The sequence below is a fragment of the Lynx rufus genome, unplaced genomic scaffold (assembly GCF_022079265.1).
Source record: "Lynx rufus isolate CCGP_SWC_20201006 ecotype Redwood Valley unplaced genomic scaffold, mLynRuf1.p SCAF_34, whole genome shotgun sequence".
NCBI lineage: Eukaryota > Metazoa > Chordata > Mammalia > Carnivora > Felidae > Lynx > Lynx rufus.
In genome coordinates, this window is record NW_025814850.1 from 3511453 (window position 1) to 3532781 (window position 21329).

General features: G+C 48.6%; 1 protein-coding gene across 1 annotated transcript in view; it reads right to left on the bottom strand.

Annotated features, from left to right (window-relative positions):
• LOC124522172 (pleckstrin homology domain-containing family M member 1-like) overlaps window positions 1-21329 on the bottom strand; it is a 75323-nt gene that overhangs the window by 46032 nt on the left and 7962 nt on the right. The window contains 5 exon segments of the mRNA XM_047093451.1: window positions 1235-1505; window positions 10535-10946; window positions 17390-17727; window positions 17729-18017; window positions 19752-19999. Coding sequence (XP_046949407.1) covers window positions 1235-1505; window positions 10535-10946; window positions 17390-17727; window positions 17729-18017; window positions 19752-19999 — 1558 coding nt within the window.

Here is a 21329-nt window from a genome sequence, read left to right on the forward strand (position 1 = left end):
ATCTCCTTGGTTTCCTGGGCACGTGCCCATGGCAGGATCTTTGCATCTGTTCCCCTGCTGGAGCCACACAGGTCGGCCCGTGCCTTCCTGCCTCTCTCCCTGCACATCTCCTCAAATGTCACCTTATCTGTGAGGGCTTCCTTGGCCACCCATATGAAATAGTACGCTCCCCTGCCGTGGCACTCCCCAAGGTCTCCATAGCAATTATTATCACCAGTCCATACAATACATTTACTTGTTAATTCCCTTCTTCCCTGCCTCTTGCACTAGGGTGAAGACAGGGACGTTGCTTTGCTTCCTGCTGTGTCCCTAGCACCCAGAACAGCCTGGCACAGCACAGATACTTAATAAATACCCGCTGAATGAGCGTGTGCCTGGACACCACACAACCCTCTATGCTCCCTGGTTCCTAGGGCTCTGCCAGCAACTGGGGGGTCCAAAGGACGCACAATTCTCTCTTCCGCAGCCTGAACTAGCCTTGGAGATTTCAGATAATTGTATAGGGTCTTCCTACCCTTCAGGGAACCTGACGGCCTAGGCATGAGGCACACTTTCTCTGGCATGGTTACACGGACTACAAGAAAAACCTAAAAGAAGCCAGTGTGGAGACCAGGGCTCTCCTGAGCTAGGAACCTGGCCGGAATCGTCTGCTGGGTCACGGCAAACAGAAAATGAAGTGAGAAAGAGACCGGCTCCAGGGCAGACTTTTCTGTTTGTGGGGGTTGTGGAGAAATTCGCTTATGGTTACTGAATGCTTTTTAGAATTGCACAGGGTGCGGAACTCGAGCTGGCCTCATTGTAAACAGCGCACAGAGGACGGCTAACAGATGGCAGAGCTGATACACCCCCACCAGAGCTGTTAAACAAACCATCGAAGACAGAGGTCTCGGGAAGGGGCACTGAAACGCCTTCCGGAGGCAGGGTTTGCTCTGAGCTACAGGCAGAACCCAGAGTAGTGCATAGTCACACGACCTCGGGGGGAGAGTTTCAGTATTTCAATATATGAAACAGGTTTGGGGGCATGATACTGTGGAGCTCTCATGAGAAAATATAGCACTTTTCCTGAAATGCTTCCCTGAATTACTCAGCAAGGGTGTTCCTGATTACATTTTGGGAAGAGGTTTTGCTCATGAGAATACACTACCCAACCGGTAATGGAAAAGAGGGCTCTGGCACTGCTCTCCGAGAGGCACTGTCCCCGCGGCAAGGTCACTGGAACCCTGCGGTCACCTACCCATCTGCCTGCGGTGCACCACGCTGAAGTTCTGGTGCTCCTGGGCCGCCGCTGCCCTGCTTGGCCGGCCTCCTGGGGAAGGCACGCACGCTTGGTCTAAGGCCCCCGTGGAGTGGCTTTTCCTTGGCCCTTGAGAAAAATGCCGGAGGAGCCCAGGCCTGGACTCCGGAGTCCCTCCGGAAGAAGCCACGGAGTGTTCTGAAGGGCTCTCTGCGGGCGGCTCCTGGGGAGGCCGGTAGAAGTCATCCTCTGAAATCCAGCTCCTGCTCTTCTAGTGGGAAGGGAGGGAAGACATAGGTGGTGTTTGAAGGTTTACAGACATCTTGATGGAGACACAATTCACCGATCATCAAAGGAACCCATTTAGAGCGCACGACTGAATAGTTTCAGTGTATTCACGGAGTTGTGCAACCAGCACCACGAACTTCAGAACATTTACATTCCTCCAGAAAGAAACCCCGTGCTCGGGAGCAGTCAGTCCCCATTTCCCCTCAACCGCTCCAGTTCTAGGCCACCACTAATCTACTTTCTGTTTCTAGAGATCTGTCCATTCTGTTTACATAAACAGAATCTTCATTTATGGTTTGTCTTTTTATTCATTTGTATGTATATTGATTTTGGGGTGTGTGTGGGGGAGACAGCATCAGCAGGGGAGGGGGACAGACAGGCAGAGAAAGAGAGAGACAGAATCCTAAGCAGGCTCTACACTCAGTGTGGAGCCTGACGTGGGGCTCAGTCTCACGAACCTGGGATCACGACCGGAGCCAAAATCAAGAGTTGAACGCTCAACTGAGCCACCAAGGTGCCCCAATATAAAAGGAATCTTCTAAATGTGGTCTTTGTGTCTGCCTTCTCTCTGAACATCAGGTTTTCTAGGTCCATCCATGTTGTGGCAGGCATCAGTATTTCTTTATTACTAACTAGTACTCCAAGGTATGGATGTAGCACATTTGGTCTGTCCGTTCATCAGCTGATGGACATCTGGGTTGTCTCTGCTTTGGGGCAATTATGAATAATGCTGCCACGAACATTCACGTAACCATTTCTGTGTGGACGTATGTTTTCCTTTCCGTTGGGTACATATCTATGAGTGCACCTGATGGGCCATTCGGTAACTGTGTCTAACTTTCTGAGGAATTTCCAAACTCTTTCCTTAAGTGACTACACCATTTTACATTCCCACCACATATGGGGATTCCAATTTCTCCACATCCTTTCCAACGTTTTTATTATCTGTTTGATTATAGCCATCCTCACGTGTGTGAAGTACCGTCTTGTGGTTTGGGTTTGCAATTGCCCCAGTGTCTAAGGACAATGACACCGAGCATCTTTTCACGTGCTCAGTGGACACCAGTAGATCTTCTTTGGAGAAATGTCTATTCGAATTCTTTACCTATTAAAAAAATTTTTTTAATGTTTATTTATTTTTGAGAGAGACAGCGAGAGAGTGGGGGGGGGGTCAGAGAGAGAGAGGGAGACACAGAATCGGAAGCAGGCTCCGGGCTCTGAGCCGTCAGCACAGAGCCCGACGTGGGGCTCGAATTCACGAACCATGATCTGAACCGAAGTCGGAGGCTTCACCGACTGAGCCACCCCACCCAGGCTCCCCTAAGTCTCCAACTGATTTTGAGTTAATTCTTGTGTATGGTGTGAGGAAGGGGTCTACCTTTATTTTGTCGCAGGTGGACATCCCATCATCCCAGCACCAGTTATTGAAGGACTACAGTTTGTCAGCCCTGCTTATAGGGTTTGAGATGAGGGAGGCATGGGTGAGCAGGACCCAGGACCCCTTCTGTAGCTGTCTGAGACTGAAGCTGCTCACCAGTGGGAGAAGTGGGGTGGGTCTGGGGTCACAGAATTGTGGGAAGGGATTTTAGCTTCCCCCCTCCCCCATTTCAAGCACTCCCTGCCTTTCTGTGCCTAAGCATGGATGAGCAGAGGCAAGAAGAAAGCTGGCTGGACTGCCCTAAGTGGCTGTCTACACAGAGGAAGTGACTCACACGAGAGGTGGGTCCAGCCCAGCTATTTTGTTAAGTGTCACCAACCTCACCCTGAAGTTGCTATTTCCACCCCCTAAACGAGACTGCCCTCTCTGCTCCCGTACACGCGGAAGGGGAGTAAGGCTGAGGCTGCCCTAGAGGGATTGGTTTGCACACTTTAATCCATTCAGATGCTTTATGGCACCTTAAGCCAAGAGTGGAGAACTCTGAGTCGCGAGTATCGGGGCCTCAGAGCTGGGCTCCAGGGCTCCCTCTGAAAACCCTCGGAATTAGCAGGTGCTTCCTTCAGTCAGTGACAGGACAATGTGTCAATCAGGGTGGCTACTTGGGAAGCATTTGCAACACAAGATTCTGAACAAGGCCTGCCTGGGCCATAGAGACCCAGGGGAGCTCCCCGAGGAAAATGGCCAGGAGCCCCACAGAGCCTGGCACACACACCTGGGAAGTCCTGCGGCCTCCCAGCTCACTATTCCTTAAGACTCAGCTCAGGGGCCGTCCATCACCTCCTCTGGGAAGCTTTCCTGACTATTCCCCAGCCTACACTCCTCCCGCTGCCTAGCTGGGTCAGGGACTCCTCGGGGCTCCCACGGCATTCTTTGCCCACCCCACCCAGCACCTACCAAGCTGTATGCAATGGCCACTCTTCTTTCTGCCTGGCACAGAGTTATCACAGATGAGGGAATAATTCTTGAGTATCAAACGTCTTTGGCATAAAATAACAAGGCTGGGGCAAGGGGACTGGAAGGAAGGAGACAAATGTGAATTGTGAGGTGATATAAGTTCACTGGTGAGGGCTTCTCTCTCCGAGGAGGCGAGGGAGACGACCGGGAAATGTTCAGACACAGTCCAGCAGCCACAGGTCAGCCCCCAGGAAATGATACTCCAGGAAACATCTTTTGTTCTCTTAGACAACAGACAAAACCAGTGGGAACACTGGGTCCTTGGAGCTACTGCACACAGGCCTGGACAGAGCTCTGTAGCTGTGCCCCAGCCAGGGCCCCCGGTCACGAAGCGGGGTGTGGGGGGAGCACCCCACTGTTCCCCCTCCCCTTTCCTACCACCTACCTTCCTACCTTCTGCTCATTCAAGCCCCCACATCTGGCCAGTTCCCTGCCGCTCTAACAGTGGAGGAAACCACCACAGACCACGGGTCAAAGCCATGGCAGCACCTGCCACGAGGGGCCCGAGACAGAGGAATGCCACTTTCACTGGGTGAAGTCTTAGAATCCAGACTGTCCTCTGGAGTGCAACTGAGAAATCCGTTCACAGCCCCCCGGAGTCCACAAATAGAAGTCCCCTTAGCTCCCCCACTCCCGGCCCCTCTCCTTCCTGGCACTTGTCACCAGTGTAATTATGATGTGGGTAATGACTTGCCTGATCCAGTGTCTGTCCCCAAGGAGCAGGGCCCTTGTCCGTCCTGTCCCATCACCGTACCAAGTATGGTGCTTGGCCCAGCGCAGGGCCTCTGTGGTGAATGAATTTAAAATAATGTTTTTTGTTTCTTTTTTAAAGAAAGACTGAATGGCTCTCATGGTTATACGACTTGACAGTCAGAACCCTCTACTCACCCCCCCCCCCACCCCACGCCACCAAAGTGTCAAATAAATGGCAGTGACTAAGTGACAGAAGCACAGGAAAATGAGACTCACAGGGGTGACACGCGGGGCAGAGCCGGGGGTCCACCAGGTGGGCTGCACGGGAGTGCCCAGCGACTATCCACTTAGTGGAGGGATGAGTGGGCCCTGTGGGCTCTCAGCAACCTGAGTCCCCTGAGGCCTGCAGGGAGGCGGAGCCCGCCCTGGTCAGACCCACCAGCCCAGCCCATGCACTTGGCGGCCTACTTTTCACCGTAAACTCCCAAGCTGGCATCTCGAGAGTCTCTGAGAGTTCGAGAACCATTAATTACGCCTGCACTCACCCAGGTACGGTGTGCAGAGCTGACCTTACAGAAGGGAACAGACATGCTCTTCCGTATCACGGAGCCGATATTCGAGTCCAGAGGCAGGAAATCAAGTGAAGCAGGCAAATGGGAAAGGGAGTCACTGGGGACGGTGCTTTTGGGACAGGGTGCTGGGGGAAGGTGGAGACAAGGGTGAGGAAAAGGGGCGAGCTGGGAAAGGGTCCGGGCAGATGGAATGGCAAATGGAAAAGCCTGGGGCTGAAAGGAGCCTGCGGTGGCAGAAGCTGCCGGAGGCCAGAGGAGCAACGCCCGGTGAGCCGAGGAGCTTGGGTGACAAGTTAAGCTGCCCTGTCCCATCAGCTCTGGGACCCTGGCAAGACAGGATGTCGGAGCTGAGACACAACACGAGTCAGGTCTCGGATGGGAGTGAACTCAGCTTGGTCAACGCCACTCTGTGGCATCCTGCTAGGGCGCGCAGCCCCAGAACCTAGGGGTAGCCCCCTGCTTCCAGCTCAAGCCGGGGGCTGTGGAGTCGTTCTTCTTTACCCTTCAGGGTGTTGACAGTTGTCGGCTCAAAACCTTCAGAGTCCTCTGACATTCTGGGCCCTGAAGACTCTTCAGGATAGTAAAAAATGGAGACTGTGACCCTCATTATACAGCTACATGGCTTATACAGTCACATTCAGTCAGTGGTGCTAGTCAGTCCGATATCTGTATGGACAAAACGTGACTTTTGACTCTTACCTCACACCATACACAAAACTTAATCCCAAGTGGATCACAAATCTAATTGCAAAAGGTAAAACAACAAAGCTTCTAGATGAAAATACAGGGGTCTTCACAGCTTTGGGTAGAGATCTTAAAAATAGACACAAAATACGTAAACCACAGAGAGGCCAATAAATTGAAGAGCATTAAAACCAAGAATTTCTGCTCCACGAAAAATACCATTAAGAGATTTAAAACACAAGCCATAGGGGCACCTGGGTGGCTCAATCAGTTAAGCATCCAACTCTTGATTTCGGCTCAGGTCATGATCTCACAGTTTGTGAGTTCAAGCCCTAAGTCAGGCTTTGCACTGACAGTGTGGAGACTGCTTGGGATTCTCTCTCTTTCCCTCTCTTTTTCTTTTGTTTTTTAATGTTTATTTTTGAGAGAGAGAGAGAGAGACAGAGTGCAAGTGGGCAAGGGGCAGAGAGAGAGAGATGGAGACACAGAATCCAAAGCAGGCTCCAGGCTCCAAGCTGTCAGCACAGAGCCCGACGCACGGCTCGAACTCGTGAACTGCGAGATCATGACCTGAGCTTAGCCGACTGAGCCACCCAGGCATTCCTCTCTCCCTCTTTTTCTGCACGCGCATGAGCGTACACACTCTCTCTCAAAATAAATAAATAAACGTTAAAAAAACAGGCAAGCCATAGACTTGAAGAAACGTTTGCTATATGTATATGCGACATATTTTTTTCTCTAATAAAAGACATATCCATAATATGTAAAGAGCCTCTACCAATGAATCAGGAAATACACACAACTCAATTTAAGAATGAAGCAATGACTTAGAGACTTCCAACAGCCAATAAGCAAACGAAAAGGTATCAAGATCGTTAGTCATCAGGGAAATGCAAATTAAAACCACAGTGAGGTCCCACTACACACCTATTAGAGTGGCTGAAATGAAAAAGACTGATGACCCACTGGCTAGGATAAAAAGCAATGAAAATGCTCACATATTGCCAATGTGAGTACAAGTCAATGCAAGCACTGTTAGAAAACCGCTTGGCAGTATGCACTAAAGGTAAACATATGCCTTCCCAATGACTGGGCAATTCCGCTCCTAGATATATACCCCCAGAAAAGAGTGCAGAGGGGTTCACCAAAATACAGATGTAAGAACGTTCACATCAGCTTTCATCATAATAGCCCAAACCTGGAAACAACCCAAATGTCTGTTAGCAGGAGAATGGATAGATGCACTGTGATATACTCTTACAATGGAATGCTACAGAACAATGGAGAAGAACAAACTATAGCCTCATGCTATATGCACAGGTGAACCCCACAGACATAATGCTCAGTGAAAGAAGCAAAAGAGTATGCATTGTACAGTTCCTTCCATACGAATGAAGTCGAACAATAGGAAACATTAATCTACAGTGCTAGAAGTCAGAATAGAGGCTTCCTTTAGAGGGGAACAATGGGACAAGGCATGAGAGAGCCTTCTGGTGGGCTGGAAATGTTCTATGTTTCCATCTGGAGGGTGGCCATAGAGGGTACGTCGTATATAATTACTCACTGAGATGTGTACTAAAGATCACTTTACAGCATTCCTCGAAAACGTTCTAAAGGGGGAAATAATAGTCTTTTGAACAAATGGTGCTGGTACCACTGTACATCAATATGCAAAAGAATCGAGCTGGACCTCGTCCTTATACCATATACAAAAGTCAACTCAAAATGGATCATAGAGGGGCGCCTGGGTGGCGTAGTCGGTTAAGCGTCCGACTTCAGCCAGGTCACGATCTCGCGGTCCGTGAGTTCGAGCCCCGCATCAGGCTCTGGGCTGATGGCTCAGAGCCTGGAGCCTGTTTCCGATTCTGTGTCTCCCTCTCTCTCTGCCCCTCCCCCGTTCATGCTCTGTCTCTCTCTGTCTCAAAAATAAATAAAACGTTGAAAAAAAAAATGGATCATAGATCTCAATGTAAGAGCTAAAACTATAAAATTTTTAGAAGAACACATCAATCTTTGTGACCTTGGGCTAGGAAACGGGTATACACGGGACACCAAAAGCACAAATGGTGAAAGAAAAAAATAGGTAGATTGGACTCTATCAACATTGAAAACATTTATGCTGTAAATGTTACCACCAAGAAAGTGAAACGACAACTCACAGGATGGGAGGAAACAGTTGCTGATTATGTATTTAATAAGGGTATACAATCCAGAATATATAAAGAACTATTATAATTCAATAATAAAAAGACAAATAATCCCATTTTAAAATGGGCCGAGGGGTGCCTGGGTAGCTCAGTGGGTTAAGCATCTGACTCTTGGTTTTGGCTCAGGTTGTGACCTCACGTTTCGTGAGTTCAAGCCCTGCATCGGGCTCTGTGCTAGCGGCAAGGAGCCTGCATGGGACTCTCTCTCCTTCTCTGTCTGCCCCTCCCCTACTCATGCCAGCACTCCCACAAAATAAATAAGTGAAAAATAAACAAAATAAAATAAAAATGGGCCAAGGTTCTGAATAGACATTTCTCCAAAGTAGATCTACAAATGCCCAAAAGTCACACAAAAAAGATGATGCTTGACATCATTAGTCATTCAAGAAACGCAAATCAAAACCGTAAGTAGATACTGCTGGTGCCCTCGGCTAGCTATAATGACAATTTTTAAAAAGACAGTAAGAACTTGGTGAGGATGGAATACATTGCGGGTGGGAATATAAAATGGGGCCGCTGCTTTGGAAAACAGTTTGGTAGTTCCTCAGAAGGTTAAATATAGACTTACCATGGGACCCAGAGATTTTGCTGCTGGGTATACATCCAAGACAATCAAAAATACACCCACACAAAAACTTGTACATGAATGTTCATTGCTGCGTTATTTATATTAGCCAAAAAAATGGGGGGAAAAAAAACAAAAGTCTATCAACTGATGAAGGACAAAATAAAATGTGACGGGTTCATACAAAGGAATCTACAATGAATTATTACTCCCGGAAGCACAGATCAGGCTCCGACAACGATGAATCCCGAAAACAGTATGTTAATTGGAAGAAGCCAGTCACCAAAGGCTGCATATTACATGATTCCATCTCTGTGAAATGTCCAGAATAGCAAATCTATAGACAAAGGAAATAAGTAGTTGCCAGGGGATGAGAGGAGTGAGGCCGGAGGAGGAGGATGGGGCGTCACTGCTAATGGTAAGGGATTTCTTTTCTTTTCTTTTCACATGTTTTTATTTATTTTTTGAGAGAGAGATAGAGACAGAGCATCAGCAGGGGAGGAGCAGAGAGAGAGGGAGTCTGAAGCATGCTCCAGGCTCTGAGCTGTCAGCACAGAGCCCGACATGGGGCTCGAACTTGTGAACCACAGATCATGACCTGAGCTGAAGTCAGACCCTCAAACGACTGAGCCACCCAGGCGTCCCAAGGGATTTCTTTTATGGGGGATGAAAATATTTTCAAATTCGATTGTAGTGATGGCTGCACAACCTTGTGAATATATAAAAAAAATGGAATTATACACTTTAATTAGGTGAATTGTATGGTATATGAGTTATACCTCAATAAAGCTATTTAAAAGTGTGTGTGTGTGTGTGTGTGTGTGTGTGTGTGTGTGTGCGCGCGCGCACTAATCTATTTCACGGCCTTGGCCCCATCCTGAGTTACAGGATCTGGAAGCTACCGGATGAGAGATACGCACGGATGGAGCTGAAAAAGCAAGACTATATCCTAACGTGACCCCAGACAGCAGCTGGGATAAACCTGGGGTTCTGTATGTCCGCGTGCACACGTGCATACAACTTCCTACCCTGGCTATTCATCCTCAAGGACAAATGTGAAATGGCAAAGAGCTCAGGTCCACAGCTTTGACAACCGCTTCACTGGGCCGATAGTTCTCAAGCCTCTGACCCATGGCTCTGTGCAAGAGATTCCCAGGGCTGGCTTCCCTCGGGGTTATCAACAAAGGAGACCGGCCCATTCTAGAGCTGCACTGCCCAACAGAAATAGAATTCCAGCCACATGTATCATTTTAAATGTTCTACTAGCCACGTTTTTAAAATGTAAAAAGAAACACGTGTAATTAACTTTTATATTTAACCCAATATCAAACATATTTTCATTGTAACACATAATCGATAAATGATTGAGATATTTCACCTTTTTTTTTCAGACTAAGCCTTCAAGATCCAGTGTTTATTTCACATAGCTTATCTCAGTTTGGACTAACCACATTTTACATGCTCATTCAACAGCCGCGTGTGGCTAGTGGTTACCATATGGGATGGTGCAGTTCTAACCTGGCTCATATTGCAAGATGAGTATTCTCAAAGTCTGGTATTTTAGCAAATCTGAATTTAATAATAACAAGAGCTGAGGAGGAAACCAAGGCTCAGTGAGGCAAAGTGCCTTGCCCGAGGCCTTGAGCTGATAAGTGGCAGTGGTTATGTGCAGGGTCTATGATCAGATGAGAATTATCTTCTCTACAGGGTCAATGTGAGAGGACAAGAGAGACCCATGGGAAGGGACTGGCACCGTGCCTGGCTCACGTCCGCCGTGACAGATATGAGGGGCTGATGGAGACAAGGCAGAGACCACTCGGGGTGGCTAGCTGGGGAGACCCTGCACCAGCTCTGAGACATTTCCCCAAGACCTCTCCCCGAAAAGCTTGTATCACTCACCGGGCTGGTGGGTGAGGACACCCCAAGGCTCCGTGCAGCTCCGTCATCCTCCAGAGACTTCTGCTGGCCGCTCCCCGGGCTGACTGCTCTGGCCGCCGCCTCTCTCACGGGACTGGAAGGCCTCTGGTCTAAAATGCTCACCGAGGGGACAGCTTTGGCAGTGCCCAACTGCAGCAAGCCCAGGGTGCCAGGTGCCTGGGGAGGCGGCTCCTGCTTGCGGTCCCCATCTTGAGTCCCAGAGGATGCTTGGGGCGGGAGGGGCTCTGCGGGCACATCAAAAGGGATGCTGGCCTCCAGGCCGGGGAGGGGGAGTGAGGCCCGCCCCGTGGGAATCTCCATTTCTCCACTCAGTCCGCTCAGTCCGTTGGTTGGCACAGAGTTTACCTGGGCTTTGCTGAATTCCGACAATACCCTGGAAGTTTTTAAACAGAGAAACCTGTGTGACAAGCTGTCAGCTAGAATGCCCAAGGCTATTGGGACGGCGGTAAGAAGGCAAAACTGCTGTCTGGGGATTTCAAAAACAAAACATCCTCGTCATCCACCCACCGTGCTCCTCTGCTTACACACAAGCCTTCCTCTGACACGCCTCACAAAGTGTCTCCCCAGCTGGGACTGAGGTAGAGTGGGTGGCCAAGGGAAATGCGGGGCCCGGGATCTCCGGTGCAAGCGCTGGTCCACCAGAGCTGGGCCGTATCTGGGGTCCCACATGCCTCCTGTTCCCAGGACCTGTTGCCGGAGATCAGTGTACACGGGGTGCAGGAGTGTGCACGCAAGTATACATGGGGTGTGCCCCTGCTCACTCTTCCAATGGTACTGCCTCTTCCTGCCCTTCAGTGGTGCTTCAGGGACTACGGGGAGCCAGTGTTACTGTCTTTACGTACACACACACACGCACGCACATGAAAACTACTCTGGGCCTTCTAAAATGTGCACTGGCTAGTGGCTGCTCCCCTTCTCCTGAGGCTTCTGAGAATCCACATTCTGTTTCTGAACTAGAACTATTTGCTGTCTCCTCCTTTGTTTATGAACCAATAGAGTATGTCACGGGCGAATACAGATTCATACAACAACAAAGCTACCCGGGGCCCAAGAGATTGCCCATATCTGCCCTAATGGTTTAGACTGGGTCAGAAGACGTGCCAAACTCCCCTTAATGTGGGCTCATTTCCATAAGGATTTTAGAACTCAAGTTTCTACCTTAATGTCTTCTGGCTGAGCTGTGTGCTCTTATCTACATCATAACCCCAAACAACATTTCAAGACATGCTAGTCAAACATTGGTGAACAACCCATACATTTATGGGCAACTGATTTGCAGCCCAAGACATTTCAGTGGGGAGAGAATAGTCTTTTCAACAAATGGTGCTGGGATAAGCGAACAGTCCCATGCAAAAGAAGAAAGTTGGACCCCTACCTCACACCATATAAAAAATGAACTCAAAATGGATCAAAGACCTAAAAGTAAGAGCTAAAACTATAAAACTCTTAGAAGGAAACAGGTATAAATCTTTGGGTCAGGCAATGGTTTCTTATGTGACAGCCAACAAATAAGTAAACAATAAAAAATAGGTACGCTGGACTTTATCAACACTAAAAGCTTTTGGGCTTCAAAAGGATACTATCAAGAAAGTAAAAAGATAACCCATAGAACAGGAAAAAAATCTGCATATCTTATATCCAAGTATTATCATATATCTGATAAGGGTCTAGTATCCAGAATATAGAGAGCTCTTACAATTCAATAATATTAGAACAAATAATCTGACTGAAAAATGGGCAAAGGTTTACAGAGACACTTCTCTAAAGGTATACAAATGGAAAGTACATGAAAAGATGCTCAATATCATTAGACGGTAGTGAAATACAAATCAAAACCGTAATAAGATACTACTTTATGCCTACCAAGATGCCTATAATAAAAAAGACAGAGGGGCACCTGGGTGATTCAATCAGTTAAGCATCCGACTTCGGCTCAGGTCATGATCTCACGGTTCGTGGGTTCGAGCCCTGTGTCGGGCTCTGTGCCGACAGCTTGGAGCCTGGAGACTGCTTCAGATTCTGTGTCTCCCTCTCTTTCTGCCTCTCCCCAACTCATGCTCTGTCTCTCTCTGTCTCTGTCTCTCTCTAAAATAAGAAACATTAAAAATTTTTAAAAAATTAAAAAGACAGAGAATAACAAGTGTTGGCAAAGGTGTAGAGAAAATGGAACTCCTACACGCTGCTGGCGGAAATGTGAAATGGTGCAGCCTCTGTGGAGAACAGTTTGGTAGTTCCTTAAAAGTTAAACATAGAGTTACCATATGAGTCAGCAATTGAACTCATGGGTATATACCCAAGAGAATTAAAAGACAATGTCTGCACAAAAACCTGTACATGAGTGTTCACAGCAATATTATTCACAGTAGCCAAAAAGTAGGAATAGAACAAATGTCCACTAACTGAAAAGATAAAACAAATTGTGGTGTATTCACACAATGGAATATTATTCAGCCATGACCCATGCTACAACACGGATGAACCCTGAAAACCTACTAAGTGAAGGAAGGAGGTCACAAAAAGCCACATATTGCATGATTCCATTGGTATTAAATGTCCAGAATAGGTAAATCCATAGCTAGTGGGTAAGGGGTTTCCTTAAAGGGTGATGTTGGTCGGCTTTGGTTGGCACACTGCTGTGGCCCCACAATAGGTTCCTAAAGTTCACGGACTTCATTCCTTTACCCGTAAAACCGGCACGGTAACAGCACCCACCTATGACTGTGTTCAAGGCTGAATGAGATCATATAGGTAAAATGCTTATAGAGTGTCTGGCACAAAGTAAGTACTCAATAAACATTAACCTCAATTTGTCACTGGTTGTTCTTATCGCCACTGGCAAGACTGCTTAGCCTCTACACACATGGCTATAAAAATGTAGGGAAAGAGAATTACGGAAATATTCACCAGCATTACCGACATGGTTATCAATTATAAATGACCCCTCATCTGTAAGACACATTTTAATGATGGAGTGGACTGGGTGTGGGAATAAAGAAACACCACCCGACAGCAAGAAGCTTGTGTGATAAATTAGAGTTTCCACCAAATCAACACCACGGTCAGGATGAAATCAAGTTCACAAGAGTCTCACCAGGATCAGAGCTGGTCGGCAGGACCCAGAGAGAATAAGAGACATGCACAGCAAGTGGGAAAAAGTGCTAGAGATGAGGTTTTGAAGGAAAAGTGAAAGAAAGAGAATTTTCAAAACTTTTGAAGAAAATGCAACATAGGGCTGAAACGCTCCGGTCCTTCCACTTCTGTCCAGCTCAGGGCAGCGTTTTTCAAACACTGCCTGTTCAAAAATTCTAGAAGTCTGTGCTTTCATTTAGAAGACAGTCTGAAAACATATACGTGTTATATACATACGTATATTGCGCGTACACAGAGGCGTAGGTGTGGAATAAAAGCATGGGCTGGAGAATCGGCATGACCACCCCATAAAGTGCCCCCCGCCAAGCGATTCTGAGCCTGCGCTTTTCCTGAGCGCGTGGACTAGCGTGTTGGGGTCCACGGCACCACCTGGCGGTCAGGGGTGCTCATGAAAGTACAGGAGGGGGCTTCATGTGCAAAGAATCATTTCCCCCAAGAGAAGGCCTCATGATAACGACCTCTGACAAATATCATCAAGCACAGATCTGCAGCCGTGTATACACCTACAAGTAGCGCGAGAAATGACATCACGGGGACCCCCAGTAGTAAAATGATAATGACACCACCTATGGAGCACTCACCCTGTGATTGGCACTGCTCTAAGCGCTTTGCATACCTTAACTCACTTCCTAGAATTCTTATCCCCATGTTGCAGATGAGGACATCAAGGTCAGAAAGGTTGAGTATCTTGCCCGGGGTCGCAAAGCTGGTTAATGGAAGACTCCAGCAGCCTGGCTCCTGAGTCCACACTCCTAACCACCAGCCCCTAGCTGTGCTTCTCAGCGATCACTGTAATTCAGACCCAACCAATACAAAGGAAGCTATTCAGGCCATCAATCCTCTATTCACAAAGCAAACTGCAGTTTGGTTTCCAGAAAACATTAAGTTAATACATTTCTTTGGAATGTTACGTCTTTTGTACTTTATGTTTAACTTGTAGATGATTTTAAAAAACTTTTTTAACATTTATTTTGATAGAACGCCTGTTCTCTCTCTCTCAAAATAAATAAACTTTAAAAAATCCACGTAAACAAATATTTAAGTAATATGACAAAAATAAGCGAACTCTTAACTGCTGATGTGACATTTCACCCTCAGACACACCCTCTAAGAGCTGGTGTGTGTGGACGTGCGAAGATAACTTCAAGCCCAGCACTCAGAGTGATGGTGCTGGATGTGTGTTTGTGCGTCTGTGTGCTCTGTGTTTGCTGGTTCCGCACGCCACTGCCCCGCGCTGGTCTGTACATCCTGAGCCTCTTCCCTTGACTTCTCCCACAATGCCCAGGATGACGCTTCCCACACAGGGTGGACGGTCACTGATTCAACGGCCTTAAGCTGGAATTTTCCAATCACAAGACTCACGAAAGATAAAAGCAGGGCACATGACAGACAGAGGGCCTGCGGGCTGGCCTGTGGGAGGAGGAGACACAAGGAAGGGTTCAGACAGGTGAATGAACTTAAGTCACGCCATCGGCCCAGCCGATAGAGCGGGGGATTGCTCCCTTCCAGGATGTTCTACCTAAATTCTTGTTTGATGTTTGAAAGTTCTAGCTAATGTGCTCTGTTGCTCAGAAGCTGCTTCAGCCGTAATTCGCCCCCAGGCATCTGATCTGATTCTCAGCCAGCTAGCTCTATGAGGGAGCCTCCACTTTACAGATGAAGAAACAACCTGGCAGAGCCAACGCTTGGCCTGCCGTTACTGGACTTGGGACTGGTAGAACAGGGCTTGAGGCCGGATCCTGCTACAAGCCAGTCCGTACCGGCACCCAATCTGGTGTTCTTCCCACAGCAGCTGGGAAACCTGTAAAGACTTGAATGAACCAAGAAGGTAGGGGCACTCAGGAGTAGAAAAGAAGATCCTAGACGCTGGCTGAGGGAACACGGGTCTGGCTGAAGGAAGCGCTTAACAAAAATTTACCATTTTCGGGGCGCCTGGGTGGCTCAGTCAGTTAAGCGTCCGACTCTTGATTTTGGCTCGGGTCATGATCTCACAGCTCCTGGGATCAAGCTCTGCATCACGCTCTGCACTGACAGCGAGGGGCCTGCTTGGGATTCTCTCTCTCCCCCTCTCTCTCCCTGCCCTTCCCCCACTCATGCTTGCTTGCTGTCTCTCTCTCTCTCAAAACAAGTAAATACACTTGTAAAAAAAGTTTATCATGTTCTACCTATTAGATGAGCAAATATCCAAAAGTTTGATAATACCTTCTGCCTACAAGGCCGAGGGGGCACAGGTACATTCCTGACAGAGTGTAAACAGGCGATTATCTATGAAAATTGTAGATTCATTTATCCTTTGCCTCAGCAATTCTGTTTCTGGGACTTTACTGAACAGAGATAGTTGCATAGAAATAAAAGATCACATACACACGGTTATTTATAGAAAGAGTGAACTCCAGTGTCCAGTAAATACAGGGCTGGTCAAATAAACTAAGGTACATTCATACAATGGAAACACATGCCACAGGGGGAAAAAAAAAAAAAAAAACTGATGAAACTGATATGAAGCTCCAAAACAAAAATTCTGAGCTCTTCTAAGACAAGGTATCAAACAGTGTATTTATAATAGCTTTGTGGGGATGAGGCAGAGATAAGAAATATAAAAGACATTAAAAAAGTCTATCTATTCATATCTGTTAGATGCATTTAGAAACATCAGAAAAAGACATGTAAAGGGGGTGCCTGGGTGGCTCGGTCAGTTAAATGTCTGACTTCAGCCTAGCTCATGATCTCACGGTTCGTGAGTTCGAGCCCCACGTTGGGCTCTCTGCTGTCAGCACAGAATCTGCTTCAGATCCTCCGTCCCCCTTTCTCACTGCCCCTCCCCTGCTCATTCTATCAAAAATAAATAAATAAACTTTAAAAAAAAGAAAAAGAAAGGTGTAAGGAATTGATAATTATGGTTACAAAGGTGGAAAAGACGTTTCACTGTAGGTAGACTTTTTTTTCTTACCATAAAAATAAATCTATTAAAAAATGAATGTTTCAAAAGGGCCTGAATGAAGAAGGCTCTGCTGTGGTGAGCACGGTTAACATAGAGAGATGGTGACTCACTACGTTGTACACCTGAGACTAATATAACACCGTGTGTCAACAATACTCAAATAGAAAAAAGTTCTTTTAAAGAGATAGCTCTGCCCAGGGTGCCTTCTCTAGTCAAGTTCATTGCTCCCTGTGCTCTTCCTCCACTCACTTGCTTGGCCCCTTTTGTGCACCACCTCCTCCAGGCCTCATTCAGGGTCTGTGTCCTTCAGAGGCCTTCTGGGAGGTCGCAGCGGAGCACCCTGACGCGCTGGGCTTCACTGCGTCTTTTGGAAGTCGTATATCTAACTCCGAACCGTTCGTTTCCGCCCTAGGGGCAATAATATTTTACACGAAGCCTCAGAGAAATTAGGTAACTTGTGGAAGATCAGCCAGGGGTAGAGCTGGATCCTGATTCAGCTCTGAGCCCTCCCTGAATCCATTCTCCTCGCTGCCCATGTGGCCTCCAGTTACAAGTCCCGGCAACTCCAGTCCCTGAGGAAGAGCCACGGTCCTCTTTTCCTTTATGCCCTTAGAGAGGTCAATGCTCAGTGACAGGCAATCACATGCTATAGGAAGGGAGAGAAAGAGGAAGAGGAGAAGGAAGGAAGGCAGGGGGAGGAGAAGGAGTGGGGGAAGGACACTCACTCTTGCAGAGACGGGTCTGAATCATCGGCATTTGCTGTCCCCAGGTCGGAGTCGTAGGACATGGGCTCCTCGGAACGGTCTGGACTCTTGGAGCCATTCTCTTGGAGTAGGCAGCTATCAGAGTTTAGGCTGCAAGACAGCTGGGATGAACTGGCGGTGTCCAGGCTGAGGGAGGAGGCCGTGAGCTTCCGGTTCCGTCGGATCTTATGGCCTGAGTGCTGGACTTCGATGTCCTCCGAGCCTGAGGAATGGGACATTGAATCCAGAGACTCTTTCCGCTGTAGTTCGGTCCCAGAGGTGGTGAGGGGGTCGAGCTCAGAGAGCGGGCAAAGCCCAGAAGAGAGCCAGTGGGGTAAGCGTCCACTCGTTTAAGATGGCGGACTTGTAGGAGAGCTCGAAGGATAAGGACGTCAGTCCCTGCAGGAAGCTGAGGAGGAACTCGCCCTCCTCGGCGTCTCGAAGCAGGGCTGTGGGCTGATAGTACTCGCACAGGCGGGCGGGCTCCTGGAGGAGCAGCTTCAGGTAGCACTCCATCAGGCCGTCATTGAGGGCCAGCCTCAGCCAGGCCCGGCAGCGGCCCACGTCCGTGCTGACAAAGATCAGGTGCTCCAATTCCGAGACGATGTGTCTGCGGGTGGAGAGGACAGGCTTGTTTCAAGAAATGATTTCAGATCACGGAGGATTGTTTTATCCACTGGTGAGCAGAAGCCAGTAATAACGACTGCAAGTATATACAGGCTTGGGAAAAAATCTCAGAGAGCAGTGTTCTACAGGGAATTGGGAAATATTTAGCTACAACTCCCCACGTTTTCGAGGTTACTGTCATGCAGGATAATTGCCATTTTTGTTACAACTCCCCAGGCGCCCTTGACATCACCTGCTCATCCGGCATACATCTGATGAGCCCCTAAATGCCAGGTCTTCGGAGCCGTGAAGATACAGGATACAGACATGGTCCTGCCCTCAGTCCAGGTTACTACCTTTCAAGGGCACACGGAGGTGAACCCTGTGGTCAGTAGAGCTGGGGTGGGGGGAAGGCAATCACTTCCAGGTTGCAGTAAGAACAATGCCTCAGGCAAGGCATTGAGGGATTAGGCATAGGGATTAGGGATAGGCAAGGCATTGAGCTGGGCCTTGAGGGATTTCAAGCGGCAAAGATGGAAGGGGAACCTTAGGCACCAAGGACTGACAGAAAAAAGGCACCAAGGGTAGGGAAGCAGCAGCTGTGTAACAGGAGTGGTGAGCACTCCCGTTACAGCACGGGGAGGAGGAGGAGCGGCTGATTGGGTTGCAAAGTCAGGTGATGCAGGGTCTCGAGCATCCAACCGGTGAGGCAAAGTGGGGCAAGGGTCCCCACACCTGGCTGTGCGTCAGAATCACCTGGGAACCTGGTCAGGATACAGATTCTGGGGCCCCAACGAAGTGAATGGGACTCCAGGCTAGCACTGGGGAGCCTGAGAGTTTTTACACCGGGAAATGACTCGACCGCAGTCACGCAGACTTCTGGGTGGGCTGCTCGGGATAAGATCACGTACCAAACTCAGTTCCCGAACCCTTGGTCTGATGTAAATGCCCTTCCTCTGACCATCACAGTGCCCCGAGCACGTCTCACCCATAGGAGTGCGTGCTCCACAGGGCTCAGGGAATGAGCTCGGGTTAGCTTAAGCTCAATAAATGTTGACCAGCTGCCTGACCTAAGGACAGACAGAATGAGATAAGGGGGACAATTAGAAAGCCACTGCCACCTGGGAGTGAGGTAAGACCCTGAGATAGGGCGGTGGCAGTCAGCAGGAAAAGGAAGATACAGACCAACAAGGCACCTTCAGGCTGAAGGTGGCATTTAATAGCCCTTAGAGGCAACGTGCCAGCAGCTGCTTGCTCCAAAGCCCAGGCAGTTAGGGCCAGGGCCACAGAGGCAAACGTCCCGGGGTGGATATTCAGATGATCCGGATTCCACTGCTTTAAAAAATGCCACAGCCTGTTAGGATATAATACTTAGCATAGAGATGTTCAAACATTCCAAGGCAGGGTCAGCAAACCTCTTCTGTCAAGGGCCACTCAGTAAAGATTTTAGGCTTTGCAGGCCACACATTCTCTGTTCCAACCACCTAACTTTGCCACGGTGTGGCAAAAAAGCGGCTCCTGCTAAAGGCGACCAGCCAGGGGCCTGAGCAGCCCCAGGCCATTGCCTGTGCGCTGAGGGGCTCTTGAGGCTTGGTCTAACAATAACCCCTATCTCACCCATCTCCATTCTAGAACACAGAGCATCTCTGCTGCTTTCCCATACAGCTGTAGAGGGAGAGCCCAGGCTCACCCACACTGAAGCTCCTCCCCAAAGCAAAGCCTCCCCTGCTGATCTCACTTGTGGGTGACAGCTTTCAGGAGGGGCCAGAAGACAGGCTGAGGCAGAGGCTTCTGGTGGGCGCTCTTCTTCCTTTTCCCTCCGGCCTCGGCTCGGATGTGCTTGGCATGCAGGCCGTGGATAAATACAGCCTCCAGGGCACTGCACATGGCGTTGGCATCTCCGTCTTCGCTAGTGACCACTGTGTCCGAGGACACGTACTGCTTCTGCAACGCCTTCACAGATCCCACTAGCTTCTTCTTGATGACCTAGTCAGTGTCAGACATAACACAGGCCTTTAGAAGATCCTGCGGTGACCCCTGGAAGGGAAGTGCTTATCACCAAATACACGCACACCCACACACGTCTCACGGCTACCTGTGGGTGTGTATACAGCAAAACTAGCACAAGCTAATCATAGAAAACAAAGATGGGCGCCTGGGTGGCTCAGTCGGTTGAGCGTCCGACTTCGGCTCAGGTCGTGATCTCACGGTTCATGGGTTCGAGCCCCACGTCGGGCTCTGTGCTGCCAGCTCAGAGCCTGGAGCCTGCTTTGGATTCTGTGTCTCCCTCTCTCTCTGCCCCTCCCCCACTTGCACACGCACGCGCGCGCTCTCTCTTTCTCTCAAAAATAAATAAACGTTGGGAAAAAATTTTAAAAAAAGAAAGAAAACAGAGACAAAGCATAGAGGAGAAAAGGAAAATTACGTACTTATACCACCCAGAGATAGTTATTTTTTTGCAAAGATATTTGTATGTTTTTCCTTTGTTTTGCTTTTTAAACCGAACTTCAGTGATTTGATAGCCATAGAAATCTTGTGTTTAAATACCGGCTCCATCATAGTTACAGGTGTGGGAGCCTGCGTGATCCATCTAGGGCAGGGGTGAAGCTTTCCACCTTGTTTAGGGGTCTACGATTCCATGAAGAGGCTACAAGTGCCACTTTAGAACCATAAAAACACCGGGGCGCCTGGGTGGCGCAGTCGGTTAAGCGTCCGACTTCAGCCAGGTCACGATCTCGCGGTCCGGGAGTTCGGGCCCCGCGTCAGGCTCTGGGCTGATGGCTCAGAGCCGGGAGCCTGTTTCCGATTCTGTGTCTCCCTCTCTCTCTGCCCCTCCCCCGTTCATGCTCTGTCTCTCGCTGTCCCAAAAATAAATAAACGTTGAAGAACCATAAAAACACCAAGAAAACAGGAGCATGGTCCACATTACGAAAGATCCTAGGGGCACCTGGGTGGCTCAGTCAGTTAAGCATCTGACTCTTGATTTCAGCTCAGGTCATGATCTCACGGTTTCTGAGTTTGAGCTCCGTATCTGGCTCTGTGCTGACAGTGTGGAGCCTGTTTGAGATTCTCTCTCTCTCTCTCTCTCTCTCTCCCTCTCCCTCTCTCTGCCCCTCCTCTGCTCATGCTCACTCTCCCTTTCAAAATAAATAAAATAAATGTTATTTATTTAAAAATATCTTTTTAATGTTTATTTTTGAGAGAGAGAGAGAGAGAGAGAGAGACAAAGTATGAGGGGGGGAGGGGCAGAGAGAGAGGAAGACACAGAATCCAAAGCAGGCTCCAGGCTCTGAGCTGTCAGCACAGAGCCCGACGC